The 22,225-nt window shown below is 43.5% G+C and overlaps 1 protein-coding gene across 2 annotated transcripts in view; it reads left to right on the top strand.

The window, feature by feature from the left end:
- The window catches only part of SPOCK3 (SPARC (osteonectin), cwcv and kazal like domains proteoglycan 3), a 584,466-nt gene that overhangs the window by 377,840 nt on the left and 184,401 nt on the right, over window positions 1-22,225 (top strand). For both annotated transcript variants that reach the window (XM_073577087.1, XM_073577079.1), the window contains exon 4: window positions 7,609-7,723. In XM_073577087.1, the coding sequence (XP_073433188.1) occupies window positions 7,609-7,723 (115 nt within the window). The remainder of the gene's footprint in view (window positions 1-7,608; window positions 7,724-22,225) is intronic.

The following is a 22,225-nucleotide window of genomic DNA, read 5'->3' as shown; positions in this document are numbered from 1 at the left end:
AAAGGTGCTTGACGTCCTCTGCAATTCATTCGACCGATATAGCTGTCTTCAAAATAGTTGGCAATAGGTATTGCTTCTTGTGGAAAGTCAGGATCTTCCACCAATTCTTCAAATGATTGCACAACATTCTGTGGTGGTAGAAAGGCCAGGGCAGGTATCATGCATATCCAACGGGCAAATTCATGGTCACCTTGGTATTGCATCTTGAGTCCTTCATTTTGAACTTTACGCCAAACCGACTGCGCCAAACCGACTGTGATAGGTGGAAAAAGCAACCAGTCTTCACAAGGTTGGGGAATTCACTTTCAAATGCCTGTATTGCAGCTAGTTCAAAATCCAACATCAGGTTGTCTGGCTGCAGTCCAGGCTGCAAGTTCTTCAGCTCTTGCAGCAACCTCTGGTATGTAGAACGGCTCTTGTCTGTCAGCAAGGTGTACACTACAGGAACAACAAGGCCGCTGTGGACTACATGGATTGTGTAAAGTTGCTTAAACAAGGCTGGTGTAGTGAAAAACATGCCATCAGCAAACCACTCTTTACTTTGTGCCAGTAGATGGAGATTGTCTCTTGTTCCAAATATCAACATACAGCTGTGTCCATTTCCTAATTTAAAATGAAAGTATTAGTAGAGGAAATAGAAAAAGTGTAACAAGCAGCAGACAGAGTTTTGGGATAAATTCACAAAAAAAATATCCTAATCAGAAGACTCTGTTCATATCTCACATTAAATACTCACATTTTGCTCCAGATTTTCTGATTTCATAATAAAAAAACTGAAGCAAAATCTAGTGTGAAGGGGCCAACCAAAAGTTTTTTACAACATATATTGTCCCAGTGGAAAATTATATATTTTTGTTTAAAATTAAAATTACTTCCAAACTTGAAATAGGTCACATTTTTAGGGTACCTTTAGACCCTTCAACTAGACGGCCGTTCAGCACGGCCGATCGCCACTATGCTGAACGGGCCGTCTAGTTGACAGCCGCATCCAGACGCGGCGTGCGGCTGGACGTCTGAATGAACGACTGGGCGGTCCGCCCGCCTGAATGGGGCATTCCATTCAGGCGGATGGGCACGCTAGCCGTTGGGTGGGCAGCGCGGACGTTCGTGACGTCCGCGCTGCCTATGCTGTCTCATTGAGAGGATTGTGCAGGACGCAAAAAACGCCAGTAAAATCACCAGTGTGCTTTTGGCCTAAGGCATAACTGAATGGTCCATTAGGCTGGGGTCATATGCAGCATTAATGTGTAAATCCCATCCACATGCTGATGAAAAAATTTTGTTTACAAAAAAAAACATGCAGTGCAGCATGTCAATGTATGCTGCCATTATACAAACAAAATTCCAGCCATGCAGACAAGGGGCTGAAATCCTGCACTAAAACCTGCACCTAAATCCATAGAGTTAAGTGAAGATTTTGATACAGAATTAGGGTACCACAATAGTGGCCACAATTGCAGGCACAAATAGATTCCTGTGGGATCTCCAATTGCTACCGCAATTACAGCCGCTGCGGAGATGCCGCTCCACAATCCCCTTCCGTCAGTGGGCACGAGGCCTCAGGCTTTATCCAGACAAGCTGGATTTACAGGCGTATTCCGTGCTGTGTTTCCTGCCTGAAACCCGCCCTTTCATGTCTATGGTGCGGGTTACGGGCGGATTCCGGCCAGGGCCGGAAAACGCCCCACCGGAAAATAGCTTCAAAGCTATTTTCCGGCGGATCCCGGAAGGAATGGGAATGGGCAAGAGCGAAACCTCCCGAAAAATGCCTGCAAACCACGCCAAATACGCTCGGTTTAGGCCATAGCAGGGCATGGCCAAGCCCATAGCAGAGCTTGGCCACGTCCCCTATTTGCAGAAGCGTTTTGCCAAAGCGCTTGCAAAGTGCTTAAAAAGTGCTTGGAAGCAGCAGGCAAAACGCATCTGCAAATCATGGCGTATCTCACCTGAGCTCTGGAGTTCAGCCCGACCTGTCCACGGATCTGCAGGACTGAACTACGAGAGCCGAGGAATCAGCCGGCGATGGCAGTTCAGTCCGTGCATGCCGCAGACAGGCGAGGCTGAACTCCGGGGCAGCATCCAGGACAGGTATGGCCAGTACAATGCTGCATATTTGGAATTAGTGTTGGCCGGTCCGATCACTGAAGATCGTAATTTATTACGATTTTCAGGCTGATCGTTATTTTAAATTACGATCCGATTTGTAGCCAGATCATGATGATGATCTGAATTAGAAATCGGAATCCTCCGTAATCTGAAAACACTGTCCGGGCATACACTCCCGAACAGTGTGCGCATATATATATATATATATATATATACACACACACACACACTATACAGGTGTACAGCGTGTGTGCATATTTAGCTTTAGTAAATGGCTCCAGGCTGCGCTGTTAAAAAATAAACAAACCCAGTTACTCACCTCTTTCTCCAGTGTCCAGTACTGGCTCCGGCTCCTAGCCCAGCAGTGCAGGGAATCCCGAAATCCAGGCGGCGCATCGCCACCTCTGTGCCTGCCGTACTATAACTACAGTGGAGAGTGATCCCAGGACCGCTCACTAGACGGTCCTGGGAAAGCACCACATCACGTCACAGAACAGCCCGGCACATGTGCAGAGGTGGTGATGCACAACCCAGAATGCATAGCATTGGGATTTCGGAATTCCCTGCACCACCAGAGACAGCGCTGGACACTGGAGAGAGAGTTGAATAACTGGGTTTGTTTATTTTTTAACAGCGCAGCTTGGGGCCATTATATATATGCAAGAAAGCTGGAAGAAGAGTGGCTCAACTGAGATTGTTGCTGAGGACTCAGTGTGCTGCTAGAGCAGGGGTTGGCTTCCGCCCGTACTTAACATGCATCCATGAAGAAAGACCTCCGCGCTCCTGAAGTCCTATACAAATCCTTTATTGCATTTCAAAGTTCCAAAAGTGCCAGACCACCATCACCCACCCACATATATGCATATATACACACACACACACTGTTCGGGCGTACAGTGTGCATATATATATATATATATCTACATCTAGCTCTGGAGATTGGATCTGAATTAATTCCAATCTTTCGGTATGATCAGCCCGATCTGATCCTATCTTTCCAGTGATCGGCCAACACTAGTTGGAATCAGTAGGCCTCACTACATTATATTACCCTCAAAGTTTCCCTTGAAGGCAAAAATCACATAGTATTTTATATCAGCACCTTATAGTGTAGCATTTTTCACATTTGTGCAAAATAAACTTTGCAATAATTATGCATAATGGAATTGTTTTAATACAATGTTAAATGGTTAAGTAGCTTACCAGAGTCATGCAGAAGGAACTGCTGCTGGACACCATCAATACTGATCTCCTGGAACTCGAGGGGGATAACAAGTTGATCAAGGGTTTGAGGTAACCTTGGGATATTGCCAAGTTGCCTTGCTAATCGTATTGTCCTCTTCAGTGATGCTTTCCTTGGGAGAAGTGCTGCAACATTAGAATGGGCTCCTGAAACGACGTCTGTGAGAATCTGTTGTGGTGTCTCCTGTGTTGTCCTTGCCCTGGTCACAGCCTCATTAACAAGTCGGATTGCTTCAGGTCTTGCAGCTTGTGCTGCGTGATTGTGAAGATTGACTACTTTCACAACTTCGCCAGATTCTTCATTGGTCCAAACACGTCCCTTGCAAGTCGACCGTTTTTCACATACCCAGATGGAATGGACATCATCAGCGGTTTGTTTGGAAAATAAGTAAATGTGATTCTCATGGACCAACTTCCTCCTTCCACGTTTGGACAGAACTGAATTCATAGTTGTAGAAAGTGAATTGCTGTGGAAGCTGACTGATTTTTTGTGGCAGTACACTTCTCTCTTTGTGGAGATTTCAGACACTGCTATATTCTGATATACAGATGGAATAAAAGCTAGTCTAATGTAACTTGCAGGACATGTGACCATGCTACTTGTTACATCTGCAACAAAACTTGCAACAAAGCAGTTCAGTGCTTGGTCAGGTAAAAGTTCAAAATTGTTTAGATTTTAGGCCTCTTGCACACTGTAATTTTAGAGTGGTTTCACACTTGTGTTTGTGGCCGCCAGAGGTCGATCCGCTCTGGATCTGACATCCAGCTGACCCCAGGGCAATGCTGGCTGAATGCTGGCATTCCGCTTGCATTGCCCATAGAAGTGAACGGCTGGGTTCCGCGATCTGCAGACGCCCGTTCGCTTTCATAATGCCGCATTCCGCTATCAGTGTCAGAACAAAAAGAAGAGCATTTTCTTCTTTTCGTTCCGCTGCAGGTTAGCGGAATGCGGCATTACAGAAGCGAACGGGCGGCCTGTAGTGCATGTGTAGCGGAAGTTTGAAAGCACCCTTATGCTGCCACTGTTTTAGAACTCCAAAGCACGTGCTTTACTGGCATTTTTCAGAGCGCTTTTGTGAGCGCTCTCGGTAATGACCCATAAGATACAGGCTATTGATGAACGCTAAGTGCTCAAAAATAGCTCCTGTAATAAAATAAAAAGAGCTGGCCGAAACAACACCTCGCTTTTCTAGCCATTGACTTATCTACTATATAATTGTCTAAGGGTCACTTTCGTCTTTCTGTCTGTAACGTTTTATTCGTATATTCATTGGTCGCGGCGTCTGTCTGTCATGTAAATCCAAGTCGCTGATTGGTCGTGGCAAAACGCCCACGACCAATCAGCGACGGTCACAGTCTGCCATAAAAATGGCCGCTGCTTCACTGCCCTGTACTCACCGCTGACCGCTCACACAGGGTTAATGCCAGCGTTAACGGATCGCGGTGTACCGCACTCCGTTAACGCTGCTATTAACCCTGTGTGACCAACTTTTCGCTATTGATGGTGCCTATGCAGCATCAATAGTGAAAAGATGTAATGTTAAAAATAATAATGATAAAAAAAAAAGTTATTCTCACCCCCTCCAACGTCGTGCTGTCCTCCGCGCCTCTCTCCAATGCACACCGTCCAGGACCTGCGATGATGTCACGGTCATGTGACCGCGACATCATCGCAGGTCCTACGCTCAGACCGGAAGCCACCGCCAGCACTGCAGAGAGGCGCGAGGACTTCAGGGCCCGTGGCTGAGGTGAGTATATCTTTATTATTTTTTTTTTAAACACGAATATAGTGCCCACATTCCTAGACTACGTGGACAGTGCAATATACTACGTGACCAGTGCAATATACTACGTTGGCTGGCCAATATACTATGTGCGCTGTGTAATTTACTATGTGCGCTGTGCAATTTACTATGTGGACTGTGCAATTTACTACGTGCGCTGTCCAAAATACTACGTCGGCTGTCCTATATACTATGTGGCCTGTACAATGTACTACGTGGACTGTCCAATATACTACATAACCTGTGCAACATACCACGTGGCTGTGCCTTCTAGAATACCCGATACATTAGAATCGGGCCACCATGTAGTATATTCAAAATTGGCAATCTTCTTAGCGATTTTCCAGTGCTTAGCACTTGGGAGAGTGGCTACTGTGAAAGCGGTCTTAGGGCTAAAACACAAGGCCAAAATTCCCTGCCTAATTTGGGGCCGAAACATCTGGGGGCAAAAAGCAGGGGGCGAAACATCCGGGGCGAACTGCTGTGGGCGAACTGCTGGGGACAAAACATCCGGGGGCGAACTGCTGGGGGCAAAACATCTGGGGGCAAACTGCTGGGGATGAAACATCCGGGGGCGAACTGCTGGGGGCGAAACATCCGGGGGCGAACTGCTGGGGGCGAAACATCCGGGGGTGAAACATCCGGGGCGAACTGCTGGGGGTGAAACATCCGGGGGCGAACTGCTGGGGGCGAACTGCTGGGGGCGAAACATCCGGGGGCGAACTGCTGGGGGCGAAATATCCGGGGGCGAACTGCTGGGGGCGAAACATCCGGGGGCGAACTGCTGGGGGCGAAACATCCGGGGGCGAACTGCTGGGGGCGAAACATCCGGGGGCGAAACATCCGGGGGCGAACTGCTGGGGGCGAAACATCCGGGGGCGAAACATCCGGGGACGAAACATCCGGGGGTGAACTGCTGGGGGCGAAACATCCGGGGGCGAACTGCTGGGGGCGAAACATCCGGGGGCGAAACATCCGGGGACGAAACATCCGGGGGCAAACTGCTGGGGGCGAAACATCCGGGGGCGAACTGCTGGGGGCGAAACATCCGGGGGCGAACTGCTGGGGGCGAAACATCCGAGGGCGAACTGCTGGGGGTGAAACATCCGGGGGCGAAACATCCGGGGACGAAACATCCGGGGGCGAACTGCTGGGGGCGAAACATCCGGGGGCGAACTGCTGGGGGCGAAACATCCGGGGGCGAAACATCCGGGGACGAAACATCCGGGGGCGAACTGCTGGGGGCGAAACATCCGGGGGCGAACTGCTGGGGGCGAAACATCCGGGGGCGAACTGCTGGGGGCGAAACATCCAAGGGCGAACTGCTGGGGGTGAAACATCCGGGGGCGAAACATCCGGGGGCGAAACATCCGGGGGCGAACTGCTGGGGGCGAAACATCCGGTGGCGAACTGCTGGGGGCGAAACATCCGGGGGCGAACTGCTGGGGGCGAAACATCCGGGGGCGAAACATCCGGGGGCGAACTGCTGGGGGCGAAATGTGCGGGAGCGAAATGTGCGGGGGCGAAACAACCTGGGGGTGAAATGCTGGGGGCGAAATATTCGGGGGCGAAGTGTACCTGGGGGCGAACTGCTGGGGGCGAACTGCTGGGGGCGAAATGCTGGGGGCGAACTGCTGGGGGCGAAACTTCCTAAAACCGAAGTATTTATAACAGGCAATGTAAAAAGCTAATGAAATCTGTAATATAAAGGCCATTTTACACTTGCAAATGATTGCAATGTTTTCCTAGAGCTGCTAGTGATTGATTTTGATCGATTGTGTGGTTGCTAGGTAACAATGGTCCTCCTGACTGATAGAAAACTATTTTCTGGCAGAAGTGAATCTTGTTATGATAGAAATGTCCATGAGATCCTTAGAAATAATCATTCAAACAAATTTTCATCTGAGGTTTATAAACTTGTTTCATGTAAAGACCACTGACCATGGAGAGAACGTTGATAGTCTGGCTGGCTACATCAGGAAAGTTTTCTGATGGGTAAATAACTTGGTCAGCTAATGTGTGGCAGCTGAAATGAACATTAACATTTTCTATTTTACATTTAATAAATAAATATCTATTTAGAAAATTCCTATAAAGTTTGTTATTTTTAAAGTAACAAAGATTCATAACTTATTGATCCTGTTTTTTGCAATCAGTGAAAATACTGCTAGTATGATTAGTAAGACATTAAACTGTAGTTTGGCAAAAAAAAGTCACAGCTCATTATTTAAGCCATAAATCCCAACTGAATATTTTTAATGCATATGAACCAAAAACAGACTCACTGCAAGGATAGTCTTTAAATATGCAGGTCAACTTTTTGTTTATCAATGACTCACTTCACTTTGAGCTTTGATTTTCATTCTTGCAAATATACATGGCCAACGTTTGAAAATGAATGGTTATTTTATAAAATCAATACTTTTTATGTGCTCCATGTACTTGGATTTTTAATAGTTTGCTTGTTTCTTTACAGCTCTTGATCCAGCAAAAGACCCTTGTTTGAAAATGAAATGTAACCGTCATAAAGTTTGCATAGCCCAGGATCAGGAGACTGCAGTGTGTGTCAGTCAGAGAAGACTTACACATAGGTATGTGATCTCTCTAATTCTAATTTGTGTGAGTAAATATTGCACAAAATAATATTAATTAAGCAATCAAAATGGGTATAACTTAGGGTACCGTTACACATAGCGATGCACCAGCGATCCCGACAACGATATGGATCACTGGTGCAGCGTTAAGTGGTCGCTAGTGAGCTGCCAAACAGGCAGATCTCACCAGCGACATCGCTGGGGTCGGGGGTCGCTACTTACCTGTCAGACGCGGCGATCCTGACGTCCTTCCGCCTGCGTCCATGCGTCGCTCGTCGTCACAGCAGGAAGCTGACGACGAGAAATGATCCAGGACCTTCTCGCGTGACTAGTGATAACCAGCGGGGGAGCCAGTCGGAGGTAAGTATCACATGTAGCGATATCGCTAGCAATATCGCTGCTACGTCACAAAATCGGTGACTTTACAGCGATATTGCTAGCGTTATCGCTATGTGTAATGGGGGCTTTAGACTTAAAGCTATTTGTAAATGCTGACACACGTGATCCTTTGATCCACTCAGTCAGGTTAATGATCAGTGATCTGACACCGAAGATATTGTGCAAGGGTCTGATAAACATGTTAAGTCTGAATTTCATTGGTAGGCAAAAGAAAAAGATAATTCAATGCTAATTTGATTACAGAGCGCATTCCAGAATTTGGAAATGAAGTACCTACTTCAGGAGGAAACAATATTTTTTTATAATACCTTATGGAAGAATCATGTGTTTTGTAAATTACTTACAAAAGGTTTGCTAAGAAAGCAATTTGGATGGGGGAATGAAGTAAAACTGTTTGCTAAATCTATTAACCACCACCCGGATTACAGTTTTCCCTTCAGAGGCAGATCAGTAATAAAGTCCATAGAGAGGTAGGTCTGGGGACTTTTAGGAACTGAACAAGATTAAACAAAATTTGATTGGGAATATTATCCAGAGCTAATCCAGTGAGATCTAGAAAACTGAGGACACAACTGTACACTCAGCTAAAATGAGAACCTGTTTAAAGCTTTCAGTCTAAGGCCGAGGTCACACTGTGTTTTCGCAGTGTGTTAGATGGACTGCGTTCCCGTCCATGGAAAGCTCAAAATGATATAGGTCTAGGAATAAGGCGACACAAGCAAAATATTTTATTTTTTTGCAAATTTTCATTTTTTTTCCATTTCAATAAAAAGAATACTAGTTTTGTATCTCAGTAATTGATATGAGTAATAATACTGCCAGGTTATTTTTACAACACACTGAAAGCTATAAAAATAAAACCCAAAAAAACAACTGAAGCTTTTTTTTGCAATTTCATTGAACTTGGATTTTTTTTTCCAACAATTTGCATCCTTCTTTTTATCTGCTAAGCATATTCGTGGGAAGAAAATAGAGGGCATTATCAATTATTTGACACAACACTTAGCTCATTCACAAAAGTGTATTTACTCTGACAGCAACACCATCAGTTTACGTCAGGGTTTTGCTCAAAATGGTCTTTCTGATCATAACTGACTAATAATTTGAAACCATTTTTTTAATTTTGAAAAATATGTCAGTTCCCTCCGTTACTAAATAAGTTGTTGGTTACCATTCAGGGAGATGAGGTGACTTTGACATCACTAAGCCTGTGCTTGCATTAAAGATTTGGAAAGAGGTTGGTTTCAGTCCTAGGAAGACTTAGGCTATATGCCCACAATAAGTGTTTTGTGAGTTTTTCACACTTCAACAAAAACTGTGTCTTAAGGCCCTTTTACATTTAGCGATGCACCAGTGATCCTGACCATGACATGACGCAGTCAGGATCGCTGGTGCATCGCTAAATGATCACTAGTGAGCTGCCACACAGGCAGATCTCACAGCGATGCAGCAGCGATACAGCAGACGATACTTACCTTTCAGATGCGGCGATCCTGACGTCCTCCTGCCCGCCTCCACACGTCGCTCGTTGGCGCCACAGGAAGCCCAGCAGGAAGCACCCGACGAGAAATGAAGCCGGCCGATCTCGCGTGATCAGCGACAGACAGCGGGGGAGCCGGTCGGAGGTAAGTATCACACATAGCGATATCGCTAGCAATATCGCTATAACGTCACAAAATCGGTGATGTTATAGCTATATTGCTAGCGATATCGCTATGTGTAAAACCCCCTTTACAGTTCCAACACGGTAGATGGGATTTATAGAAATCTCATTTCCACTGTTCTTTTTTAACTCAGAGTTTAAACTGACCTGCTGTGCATTTTTAAAATCCACAACATGTCAATTTCTTTTGTAGGTATGCCAAGTTTTATGTTCAGATATTTCCCAAATACAGCTGTGTGAAAAATAGTTTGCCCCTTCCTGATTTCCGAGTCTTTTCCATGTTTGCCACACTTAAATGTTTCAGATCACCGAACAAATTTAAATATTAGACAAAATAACACAAATAAACTCAAAATGCAGTTTTTAAATAAAGGTCTTTAGTATTAATTGAAAAAGAAATCCAAGCACACAGGGCCCTGTGTTAAAACGTGATTGTCCCCTAAGCTTAATGACTGGTTGGGTCACCCTTAGCAGCAACAACTGCAATTAGACGTTTGCGATAACTGGCAACGAGTCTTTTACAACACTCTGGAGGAATTTTGCCCCATTGATCTTTGCAGAATTGTTGTAATTCAGCCACATTGAAGGGTTTCTGAGCATGAACTGCCTTTTTAAGGTCATGCCAAAGCATGCAAATCTTGTTAACATCAGGACTTTGACTAGGCAATTCCAAAGTCTTAATTTTGATTTTCTTTAGCCATTCAGAGGTGTGTTGTGAGTTCATTTTCTGGTCTACCAGTTATGAGTTCTCCTTCCAGGCTCCCTCTGGTGGTAACAGGAGGTAGTGAGGCTGGTTTAATCAGTAGAGATCTGCCACCTGATAATGAGGATGACGATTGGATCTCAGGAATTTCAAACTGGATTTAAGTCAGCCGACACCCTATTCTGGTGCTGGTGATTCCTTCTGGCTTTTCAGCTCTTGGTGTTCAGCTCTGTTCCATTCATTTCAAGCTAAGTTTTTCTGCTAATGTTCACACTTGATTTTATTGGTCTATTCAGTTTTTTGTGTGGTCAGCCAGCCCCGGCTGGGGCTGTGCTGAATTTCCACTCTTATTTATCTGTATTTGCCAATTTGCTTTTTGTCCCCTATTAGATTGGCCTCTTTTTGCTCTGTCTCAGAATATTTCAGAGTGCTGATATAGTGGGAGAAGTCTAGTGACTTCAGGGTTAACGTTGTTATCAGAAGTGTTGGACATTATTTAGTAGGGTTTTTGGCAGATTGCAGACAGTGTCTTTCCTTTCCTGTCCTTTCTAGTTAGTTTGGGCCGCATCATTTGCTCAGCCTATTTTCCTGCCTGTGTTTGTGTTTTCATCTTGTTTCACCGTCAATACATGTGTGGGGGCTGTCTTTCCTTTGGGGTCTGCTCTGGGGCAGTTAGTCTTCCCCTTTCTTGCTTTAGGCTTACTTAGTCCTCCGGCGGTGACGAGGCGTCTAGGATCATCGTAGGAACGCTCCACGGCTGCTGCTAGTTGTGTGGTTAGGATCAGGGATCTGCAATCTGCATAGTTACCAACCTCTCTGGTTTTTCTGGGACTTAGCTTGTTTTGTATTTTCCTCCTCGGTGACCCATTCATAACAGAGGTGGACCTGCTGTTGTGTTTTGGATCATTTTCCTGCTGCATAACCCAAGTGCCCTTTATTATGAGATCATGAACAGATGGTTGGAAATTTCCTGCAATTTGGTTGGCAGCAGAATTCATGGTGCCATGTACCACAGGCAGTCTTCAGGGGCCTGAAGCAGCAAAACAGCCCCAGACTATCACACTACCATCACCATAATTTACTGTTGGCATGATGTTCCTTTTCTAAAAAGCTGTGTTACTTCCATGCCAGATGTAATGGGACATAGGAACATATACCTTCCAAAAAGTTCAACTTTTGTCTCATCAGTGCACAGAGCATTCTCCTAAAAGTCTAAGGAATCATCAAAATGTTTTCTGGCAAAACTGAGACGAGAATTTATGTTCTTATTGCTCTACAGTTATTTTCTTCTTGAAACTCTGCCATGCAGGCCATTTTTGACCAGTCTCTCTGGAGCACCAAAACATTAAAAATGGTTTTATAACCTTTTCCAGACTGATAGATCTCAAATACTCTGTTTCTCAATTTTTCCAGAATTTCATTGGATTGCAGCATGATGTCTCAATTTTTGAGTATCTTTTAGTCTACAGTACTTCACTTTGTCATGCAGGTCCTATTTAAGTGATATCTTGATTGAGAGCAGGTGCAGTAGTAATTAGGCCTTGGTGTAGCTAGGTAATTTGAATTCCTCTTTTCAAAGATGTGATAAACCACAATTAATTTATGTTTTAAGGGGGTGCAATCACTCTTTCTCACAGGGCCCTGTAAGTTTGAATTTCTTTTTCACTTAATCCTTCATTTAAAAACTGCATTTTGTGTTAATTTGTGTTATCTTTGTCTAATGTTTAAATTTGTTTGGTGATCTGAAACATTTATATTTTTTGGATTAAAATACGCACCCCAAATTTTGTCTAGAAAAATAGGAATAAAACTTTTTTTTTATAAAATGGTGGTGCTTCTTATAATGCATGCATCTTATTGCTTACCGGGGTTGATAGCTGTGGTAAAGCGGGGTCCCAGAGTTGCTGCTGGATTAGGCAAGAGTGGAGCATTGCTGCAGGCTGGGATGAGGTTGTGTTCTGATGTGCGGCTGCTGTGTGTGGGGCTACCACTGCGCTGTCTCCAGTGCTGCTGTGGCACTGTGTCCAGTGCTCTCACTGCCCCATGTCTGGTGCTGCCACTGCCCTATGTGTGTGATTTCAGCACTGAGATCTCATCTCCCAAGATCTTGGTGCCGAGATCTCCATATGTGCATTGCCACCCCCCGGTCATTTTCTCGGAGTCCACCACACAGGAGGAAACTATGGATCAACTCTGGCCTTTCACGAAATGTCAGCAGAACCCTCTGCTGCACCGCCGGACACAGGGCAGGTGCAGCACTGGACACAGGGCAGCGGCAGCATCGGACACAGGGCAGTGGCAGCATCGGACACCCACAGTGGCTTGCCAATAAGGTATAGACGCATTATAAGACACATCCCCATTTTCCCCCAAATCTTGGGGAGAAAAAAGTGCTTCTTATAATCCTAAAAATACGGTAAGTGTCACAAACATGCAAAAGAACAGGAAATCAGGAAGGGCCAAACACTTTTTCACAAAAATGTAATTGCATTACATACTGAAAATCTGTGAGTAAAAAATGCACACGTGTTATACCGCTTGACAAACTGTGTAATCTGCACATGACTGTGTTAATAAAGTTTTGTCATAGCTAAATACCAAGAAGTATCAAAAGCAAAGCAGCTTTATTTAAAACATGACATACCAACAAAACCCCAAAACACAGCTTGAAAAACAAGATAACCACACATTAAAAAAGCAATAAAAAATAGAAGTAACCTAATTTACATAATAGGTCCAGAAATTCTGCAGAAAATATGAAACATCAAATGGTCACCAAATACTCATCTTGGGAACATTGTTTAGAGTTTTATACACATACTTTCTGTGCAATTCAAATACTTATTCACTGCAAATCAATTTTCTTGTAAATATTCACTGAACCCACCGAACTCAAGTTTCAAAACAATTGATCATCTATCTTATTTACACATACTTTCAGAAGACCAGATAATCTGTTTAATTTAGTGTTTGTGAGGTGATGCTTCAATTCTTGCAAAATAAGGAAGTTGACTTTTACAGGAGGATCTATGGTAACCTTCCCTTAACATGTATGGAGTTTTTTTTTTTCGCGCAGCATTGATTTTAGATGAGAATATTTCTTCATATAGAGCACTTGATAGGGCCTATACTACATCACACATAAACTGCTCATTGCAATATGAGGGTATTTTACCGCCTTTGTGTGCATGCTTCTTGCCTAATCATCTACCATGTGCATAAGTCTTGTTGGTATGTTAGATTTCTTTGTGATGCAAAATTAAAGAAAGTTTCTTCCTGGATTTGACATCTAATTGTTTGGATGAAGCAAAAACTGCATCAAAATGCAAACTGTGGTGGTACTAAAGCAAGCTATAAAAAATTCTGCAAACTATACACTATATACTGTACAAGGTCAACTAGATAAAGCAGTGAGTAAAAGAATTTTAATTGTGAAATGTTAGCTATATGTGGATAGAAAATTATGATCTTCCATTGAATGAAAGAATTTTAAATATATGTGCTATTACTATGCATTAAGGAGACACATGTTTGACCTGTGGAACATTTACAAGTTGCTCCTAGGAGCCTTGTTGATTGGATCACTGGGGTCCCGATGGTCTAACAGTCAGCAATCAATTAAACCCTATTATATGAAAAGAGTGTAATTTTTTTTCTTGGAAAACCCGTTCAATCAAAAGTTACATAGGTTGAAAAAAGACCCAGGTTCATCAAGTTCAACCTTCCTTCACCAATTGTTCATTTTGTCACTAAATTAACTATAACCCGAAATGTTATGTGTGTTGAGGAAATCAGCCCTATTTTAAAAGCTGTTATAGTGTCTGCCATTACTTCCTCTTGTGGACGGGCATTCCACATTCTGACTGCCCTAACTGTAAAGAACCCTTTCCTTTTTAGTTGTTGGAATTGCCTTTCTTCCGCCCGTAATGAGTGCCCAATGGTCCTTGGAAGGAATGTCATTTGCCAGTCCTTTGTAGTGACCACACATACAGTATATTTTTACATATAAATGAGATCCTCTCTGAGGCTTCTCCTCATGTGAGTTGCCTTCCTCCCCTTGTAATAATCTAGTTGCCTGCCTTTGAACTGACTGTAATTTCTGAATGTCCTTTTCACATGTGAAACTCCCACTCCTGATGTGGCCTCACAAGCGATTTATAAATGGGTAACAATACGACGAGATTGAAGGATTTTATATCTCTTTTTATACACCCTAAAGCCTTGTTTGCTTTTGTGGCTGCTGCTTGACATTGAGTACTGCTGCTCAGCTTACTTGTAAAAATAATACCCTTGAGTATACTCCCATTTAATGAATATGCAGCAATATGATTACTCCATCCCAGGTGCATTACTCTACATTTATCTACATTAAACTTCATTTTCCAAGTATTTGCCCAGTCAGACATCTTATACAGATCGTTTTGCAAAATTGTAATATCAAGGTCAGATTTTAATATACTACACTACTACACACTTTAGTGTACCAGCAAAGACTGATACTTTACTCTCAATCCCATCCAAAAGGTCATTAATAAAGAGGTTAAAAAGAATCGGTCCTAGCACAGATCCCCACGTGTTGTGAACTCTCTTAATCCGACTTTTGAGGCAAGGCTCCCTCTGGTGGATACTGCTGGTAGTGGAGCTGGTCAACATAATGTTAACCCAACAGCTGCAGAAGATAACTGGAGGAGTGGGGTAGTAACTGGGACTACATAAACGAGCAGACTTCTCTCAGTGGCTGCCGGTGATACTCCTTTCTTTGCTTATTGAGGATTTCTGTCTCCTGCCTGATCCTGCATTTTTCAGCTAAGTGTCATTTGCTAAACCCTTTGCATCTGATTTTGCCTTGCTGTCAGGGGTCAGCTTGCTCCCCCAGGAGCTGCTGGCTCCTGCCCTGTATTTTTGTATCTTGTGTTTGTTTGCTCAGTCCCCTGCTGTATTAGCCTGTTGCTAGCCGCCAGTTCACACCTGAGTGCTGATATATTGGGTGCGAGGTTTGTGCAAACCACAGTATTTTTGTACATCAGTCGTGTTGGAATTGTTAGGGTTTTTGCGTGATTGCAGACAGTGCCTTTTCTGTCCTGTCCTATCTAGTCAGTGTGGGCCGCATCATTTGCTTAGTCTATTTTCTGTCTGTGTTTGTGCTTCATCTTGTCTCACCGACAATATATGTTTGGGGGCTGTCTATTCCTTTGGGTATCTGCTCCGGGGCAGTTTGGATTTCACCTTTCTGTCTTTAGACTTTGTTAGTCGTCCAGCTGTGACGAAGCATCAAGGGCAATGTAGGACCGCTCCACGGCTACTGCTAGTTGTGTTGTTAAGATCAGGGGTCTGCAATCCACTGAGCGACCAACCTCTCTGGTGTTCTGGTGGCATAGCCCATTGCGCTCTCCTCCTTGGTGACCCATTCATAACACCCACAGTCCCCACTGCTGACTTTATCCCATTTAGAGAATGTACCATTTATGATGACCCTTTCTTTCCTGTCATTTAGCCAATTCCTTACCCATCTGCATATAGTTTCCCCCAGTCCTTGCTTCTGTAGCTTCAGTATAAGGCTGTTATGTGGAACAGTATCAAATGCCTTGCAAAGTCCAGATAAATCACATCAGCTGCATTACCAACATCCAGATTTGCACATCCCTTCCTGATGTGGAAAATAAAAATATTTCCTATGTTGGGGCCCTATTCAAAGACTAGGAGTTGAGCCTTCACAACACCTGGAAAATACTGGCTGTGCTTCAAAGCCAGCATCTACCTTTAACAGCAAAGACCAGAGCTTGTGCCTATTGCTTCTAAATTCTAAAACTATTTAAATTCTCCTGTCAATCAATTGGATTTTACAGAACATTTTTGAACCACATGCTTCATTTTTATAATTTGAGGCAAATGACATCTAGGAAAACCACAAAAGAAAAAAAATGAAAAACTATGCCTACACTATGCATCAGCACTATGATTAATGGAAATATGAACTCTACTAGAGCTGTGAACATTACAAACGCAAGCTTTTTTTGATCAAAGAGTGAAAAAATCATCCAACCAAATCAAGGTGTACCTAAATATGGATGGACCCTATCATTTATGTACTACCTCTCACTGTGCCTAACCAGGCTTTATCAGAATGAGAAGTGAAAGAAATCAAGTTGTACCTCGCAATGAGTTAGATAAGGTTGCTGAGCCTTGGAGCAGGTCATACCTCCCAGTGTATAATATAAAATAAATTATATATATGGCCAAAATTATTGGTGCCCCTCTTTTAATGATAGAAAAACCCACAATGGTCACAGAAATAACTTGAATATGATAAAAGTAATAATAACTGAAAAGTATACTGTATGAAAATGAACAAATGAAAGTCAGACATTGCTTTTCAACCATGCTTCCACAGAATTTAAAAAAAAAATAAAACTCATGAAATAGGCCTGGACAGAAGTGATGGTACCCCTGAAAATAATGTGACAAAAGGGACATGTTAAATCAAGGTGTGTCCACTAATTAACATCACAGGTGTCTACAATCTTGAAATCATTGAGTGGGCCCGAATAGAGGGGTTACAGATACTCACTGTGCTGTTTGGTGATATGGTGTGTATCACACTCAACATGGACCAGAGGAAGTGAAGGAAAGAGTTGTATCAGGAAATTAGAAAGAAAATTATAGACAAATATGTTAAAGATAAAAGTTATAAGACCATCTCCAAGCAGCTTGATGTTCCTGTGTGTAAAGTTTCACATATTATTCAGAAACTTATGCTCCACGAAACTGTAGCCAACCTCCATGCACGTGGCCTCAGGAGAGAAATTGATGACATATCAAAGAGACGGATAATACGAATGGTAAAAAAGAGTCCAGAAAACTTCTAAACAGATTAAAAGTTAACTTCAAGCTCAAGGAACATCAGTTTTAGATTGCACCATCCGTCGTTGTATGAGACAAAGTGTACTTCATGGGAGATGACCAAGGAGGACACAATTGTTGAAAAAAAAATCATAAAAAAGCCAGACTGTAATTTGCCAAACTACTTGTTGACAAGCCACAAAGCTTCTGGGAGAATGTTCTATGGGCAGATGAGACAAAAATGGAACTTTGTGGCACATCAGTTCTATGTTCACTAGGGTGACCGCAAAAAATCGATGTCGGAATTTTGTCCGTCTGGACCCCACAAAACGATTCCCCTTTCCAGATATTGAGATAGCCAAAATTTGAGCTCGATCAAACGACGTTAACCCGTGCCGCTCGTCGCTCAAAGTTTGAAAAAATCCAAATTGAGGTATTTTAAGATTTAGGTATTTTGCATAGTCTGTTAGACTATAAAGAATGTGACAACAACATTGCAGAAATAGCCCTGACCAAATTTTCGAACCATTTGTGGTATTTGAATGCAGAGTTGGTGGGATTATCGTTTTTTGATCCCACCATTACAGCAAATGAAAAGTTGTTAATGGCTAATAAATTGCTCAGTAGCACAGATGAACCATCAGAGCACGCTAAGGTTGTAAATCCAAAAGTTAGGAAAGAAAAATTAAAAGAGGTAGGAAGTAACTGACTTTAACGACCTTCTGACAAAAGATGAAGAACAAAAGCAATATGTCCTGCAAGTTGTAAGCAAATGCCGAGCATTATATTCTGACGTTTCAAAAACTACTTTAACAAAAGCTCTAGAATAGATTAGATAACTATGTAAAATTATCAACTCATGTAGGTTAGCGTGCTCTGATGGTTCATCTGTGCTACTGAGCAATTTATTAGCCATTAACAACTTTTCATTGTCTGTAATGGTGGGATCAAAAAACGATAATCCCACCAACTCTGCATTCAAATACCACAAATGGTTCGAAAATTTGGTTAGGGCTATTTCTGCAACGTTGTTGTCACATTCTTTATAGTCTAACAGACTATGCAAAATACCTAAATCTTAAAATACCTCAATTTGGATTTTTTCAAACTTTGAGCGACGAGCGGCATGGGTTAACGTCGTTTGATCGAGCTCAAATTTTGGCTCTCTCAATATCTGGAAAGGGGAATCATTTTGTGGGGTCCAGACGAACAAGATTCTGACATTTTTTCCCCCCCATATGAGATCCGGTCACCCTAATGTTCACAGACGTAAAAATGAAGCATATCATGAAAAGAACACTGTCCCTTCTGTGAAACATGGAGGAGGCTCTGTCATGTTCTGAGGCTGCTTTGACCCAAAACACACAGCTAAAAATACCAAAGAATGACTAAGAGGAAAACACTGGACTATTCTGAAGTGGCCTCCTTTGAGCCCTGACCTAAATCCTATTGAGCATCATTGGAAAGAGCTGAAACATGCCATCTAGTAAAGGCAACCTTCAAACACGAGACAACTGGAGCAGTTTGCGCTTAAGGAGTGGGCCAAAATACCTGTTGAGAGGTGCAGAAGTCTCATTGACAGTTACAGGAATAGTTTGATTGCAGTGATTGCCTCAAAAGGTTTCTGTCAAGGCCTATTTCATGATTTTTTTTTTATATAGAAATTCTGTGGAAGCATGGTTGAAAAGCAATGTCTTACTTTTATTTGTTCATTTTCATAGATTTTTGATTTACATGGTGGGCCATTTATATGGATACACCTGGGTGGGCCATTTATAAAGTTGGAATCCAAAATTGCCAACTTCAAAATGCCCGTCATGGTCACCACCCATCTTGAAAAGTTTTCCCCTTCCAATATACTACTGTGCCACAAACAGGAAGTTGATGTCACCAACCATTCCCATTTAAGTTAGGTTTATCCATATAACTGGCCACCCAGGTGTATCCATATAAATGGCCCACCCTGTATCATTACTTTTGTCAGATTTAAGTTATTTCTGTCACCATTGAGGGTTTTTATGTCATTAAACGAGGGGTACCTACAATATTGACCACGTGTATATATAATATATCTAATATATAAAGCTCAAAGTGTGTGTATGTGTGTATGTATGTGTGTGTGTGTGTATGTGTGTGTGTATGTCCGGGATAGGCATCCGCACCGTCGCAGCTACAGCCACAAATTTTGGCACAGTCACACGTCTGAACCCCTAGAGCGTCCTAAGCTATGTTGTGAGGCGAAATTTTAACCCCGCGCGTTCCAATTCACCAAACAATTTTGCCCCTATCTACATACTGGGGGAAAAGTGTGTGCGTGTCAAGCCCCGCCCCTCATTGTGATGTCATAATGCCCCTGTTTGCATACTGGGGAAGCAGTGTGTGCGTATCAAGCCCCGCCCCTCATTATGATGTCACAACGGTTGCCATGGCGACGCTGATGTCATCATAGGTCGCAAGCCCTTCCGCCACTCATTATGATGTCATATTGGTTGACTATGGGATGGAGGATGTGTGATGGGTATATGGGCACTGGACTGTGGGATGGAGGAAATGTATGACGAGTATATGGGCACGGGCCTATGGGATGGTGGATATGTATGACGGGTATATGTGCACGGACTATGGGATGGAGGATGTGTGATGGGTATATGGGCACTGGACTATGGGATGGAGGATATGTATGACGGGTATATGGGCACGGGACTATGGGATGAAGAATATGTATGACGGGTATATGGACACGGGACTATGGGATGGAGGATGTGTGATGGATATATGGGCACTGGACTATGGGATGGAGGATATGTATGATGGGTATATGGGCACGGGACTATGGGATGGAGTATGTGTGATGGGTATATGGGCACTGGACTATGGGATGGAGGATATGTATATGGGCACGGGACTATGGGATGGAGGATGTGTGATGGGTATATGGGCACGGGAGTGTGGGATGAAGGATGTGTTATGGGTATATGGGCACTCGACTATGGGATGGTGAATATGTATGATGGGTATATGGGCAAGGGACTATGGGATGGAGAATATGTATGATGGGTATATGGGCATGGGACTATGGGATGAAGAATATGTATGATGGGTATATGGGCATGGGACTATGGGATGGAGGATATGTATGATGGGTATATGGGCATGGGACTATGGGATGGAGGATAATTATAATTTGTTGTAGCTAACCACAGTTAGTTACTATGCCCGGGCAGCGCCGGGCTCTTCAGTGGCATCGAAGTGGTGATCCAAAAATTATTATTTTAGAAGTGGAAAGAGGTTTGTTAAAGCAAAAAGCTATAGCTTTTTAGCAATTCTTTTAAAAATAATCCCTATATTTAGATCAGCAACAAGTTAATTGCATGGAAAGTGAAGAATATAAATGGCTTATTTAAAGGTATTGCAAAAATTATTCATTTTGTACAAGCAATAGCAGGTTTATTCACCATGAACATAGTAGGGTTCAAAACTGCAGTATAGTAAAACTAAAGAACACTTAAGACAAGCAAGAGCTATGTATGGCCACCTATTGGCAGTGGTGGTGGATGTGTCAGAGGCAACAACCACATAGTATAGAATAGTAGGGGCAGGCAAAGAGATGTCTAGCAGGGATCATACCACTGAATGCCCGAGCTCTCTCCCCATGGGTGGGTCACTACTCAGACGACACAGGGTGAGAGTAAAAGTGTGGCTTCCTCGCCAAATAGGCGAAATTTGCGTCGGGGCCAGTTTCCTACTCCACACTGATGAGGGGCAATACCCCGAAACAGCTGTCTGTGGATGGATACCATGTTTTGGCATAGATGGTTTCCTTCATTGGAGACTGCCCTTCCCGTGATTGTTCCCTCCCGGGGAAAGACCTGGCTAGTATATATATATTAGCTGAAGAGCCCGGCGTTGCCCGGGCATAGTAACCAACTGTGGTTAGTTATAACAAATTATAATGATTATATTGCACATAAAACCACTTCACATCATATATTCAACACGACTGATTTGCAACACAAATTAACTAAACGATTACCCAAGTATTCTCTCCTGTGTGATACTTTCTGCTGAGCTGTGTATCTAATCCTATCGTGTGTTACTGACTGCTCAGCCGTGTATCTAATCCTCTCCTGTGTGATACTGACTGCTCAGCCGTGTATCTAATCCTCTCCTGTGTGATACTGACTGCGGATCCGTGTATCTAATCCTATCCTGTGTGATCCTGACTGCTGATCCGTGTACCTAATCCTATCATGTGTAATACTGACTTCTGAGCCGTGTACCTAATCCTATCCTGTGTGATACTGACTGCTGAGCCGTGTACCTAATCCTCTCCTGTGTGATATTGACTGCTGAGCTGTGTATCTAATCCTCTCCTGTGTGATACTGACTGCGGATCCGTGTATCTAATCCAATCCTGTGTGATACTGACTGCTGAGCCGTGTATCTAAAGGTACTGTCACACTTAGCGATGCACCAGCAATCCCGACCAGCAATATGACGCTGTCAGGATCGCTGGTGCATCGCTAAGTGGTCGCTAGTGAGCTGCCACACAGGCAGATCTCACCAGCGACATCGCTGGGGACGGGGGTCGCTACTTACCTGTCACACTAGGCGATCCTGCGTCCTCCCGCCCGGCTCCACACTCGTCGCTCGTCTCTCCACAGGAAGCGCCGCAGGAAGCTGACGACGAGAAATGGTCCAGGACGTTCTCGTGCGATCAGCGATAACCAGCGGGGGAGCCGGTCGTAGGTAAGTATCACACACAGCGATATCGCTAGCAATATCGCTGTAACGTCACAAGTTATAGTGATATTGCTAGAGATATCGCTTAGTGTGACAGGCCCTTAATCCTATTCTGTGTGATACTTCCTGCTGAGCCGTGTATCTAGTATTC

This window comes from Dendrobates tinctorius, unplaced genomic scaffold (assembly GCF_039654945.1).
Source record: "Dendrobates tinctorius isolate UK_male_01 unplaced genomic scaffold, ASM3965494v1 ptg000008l, whole genome shotgun sequence".
In the NCBI taxonomy this organism is placed as follows: Eukaryota; Metazoa; Chordata; class Amphibia; order Anura; family Dendrobatidae; genus Dendrobates; species Dendrobates tinctorius.
The sequence above is the reverse complement of the archived record's forward strand: the minus strand, read 5'-3'. Positions and strand labels throughout refer to the sequence as shown.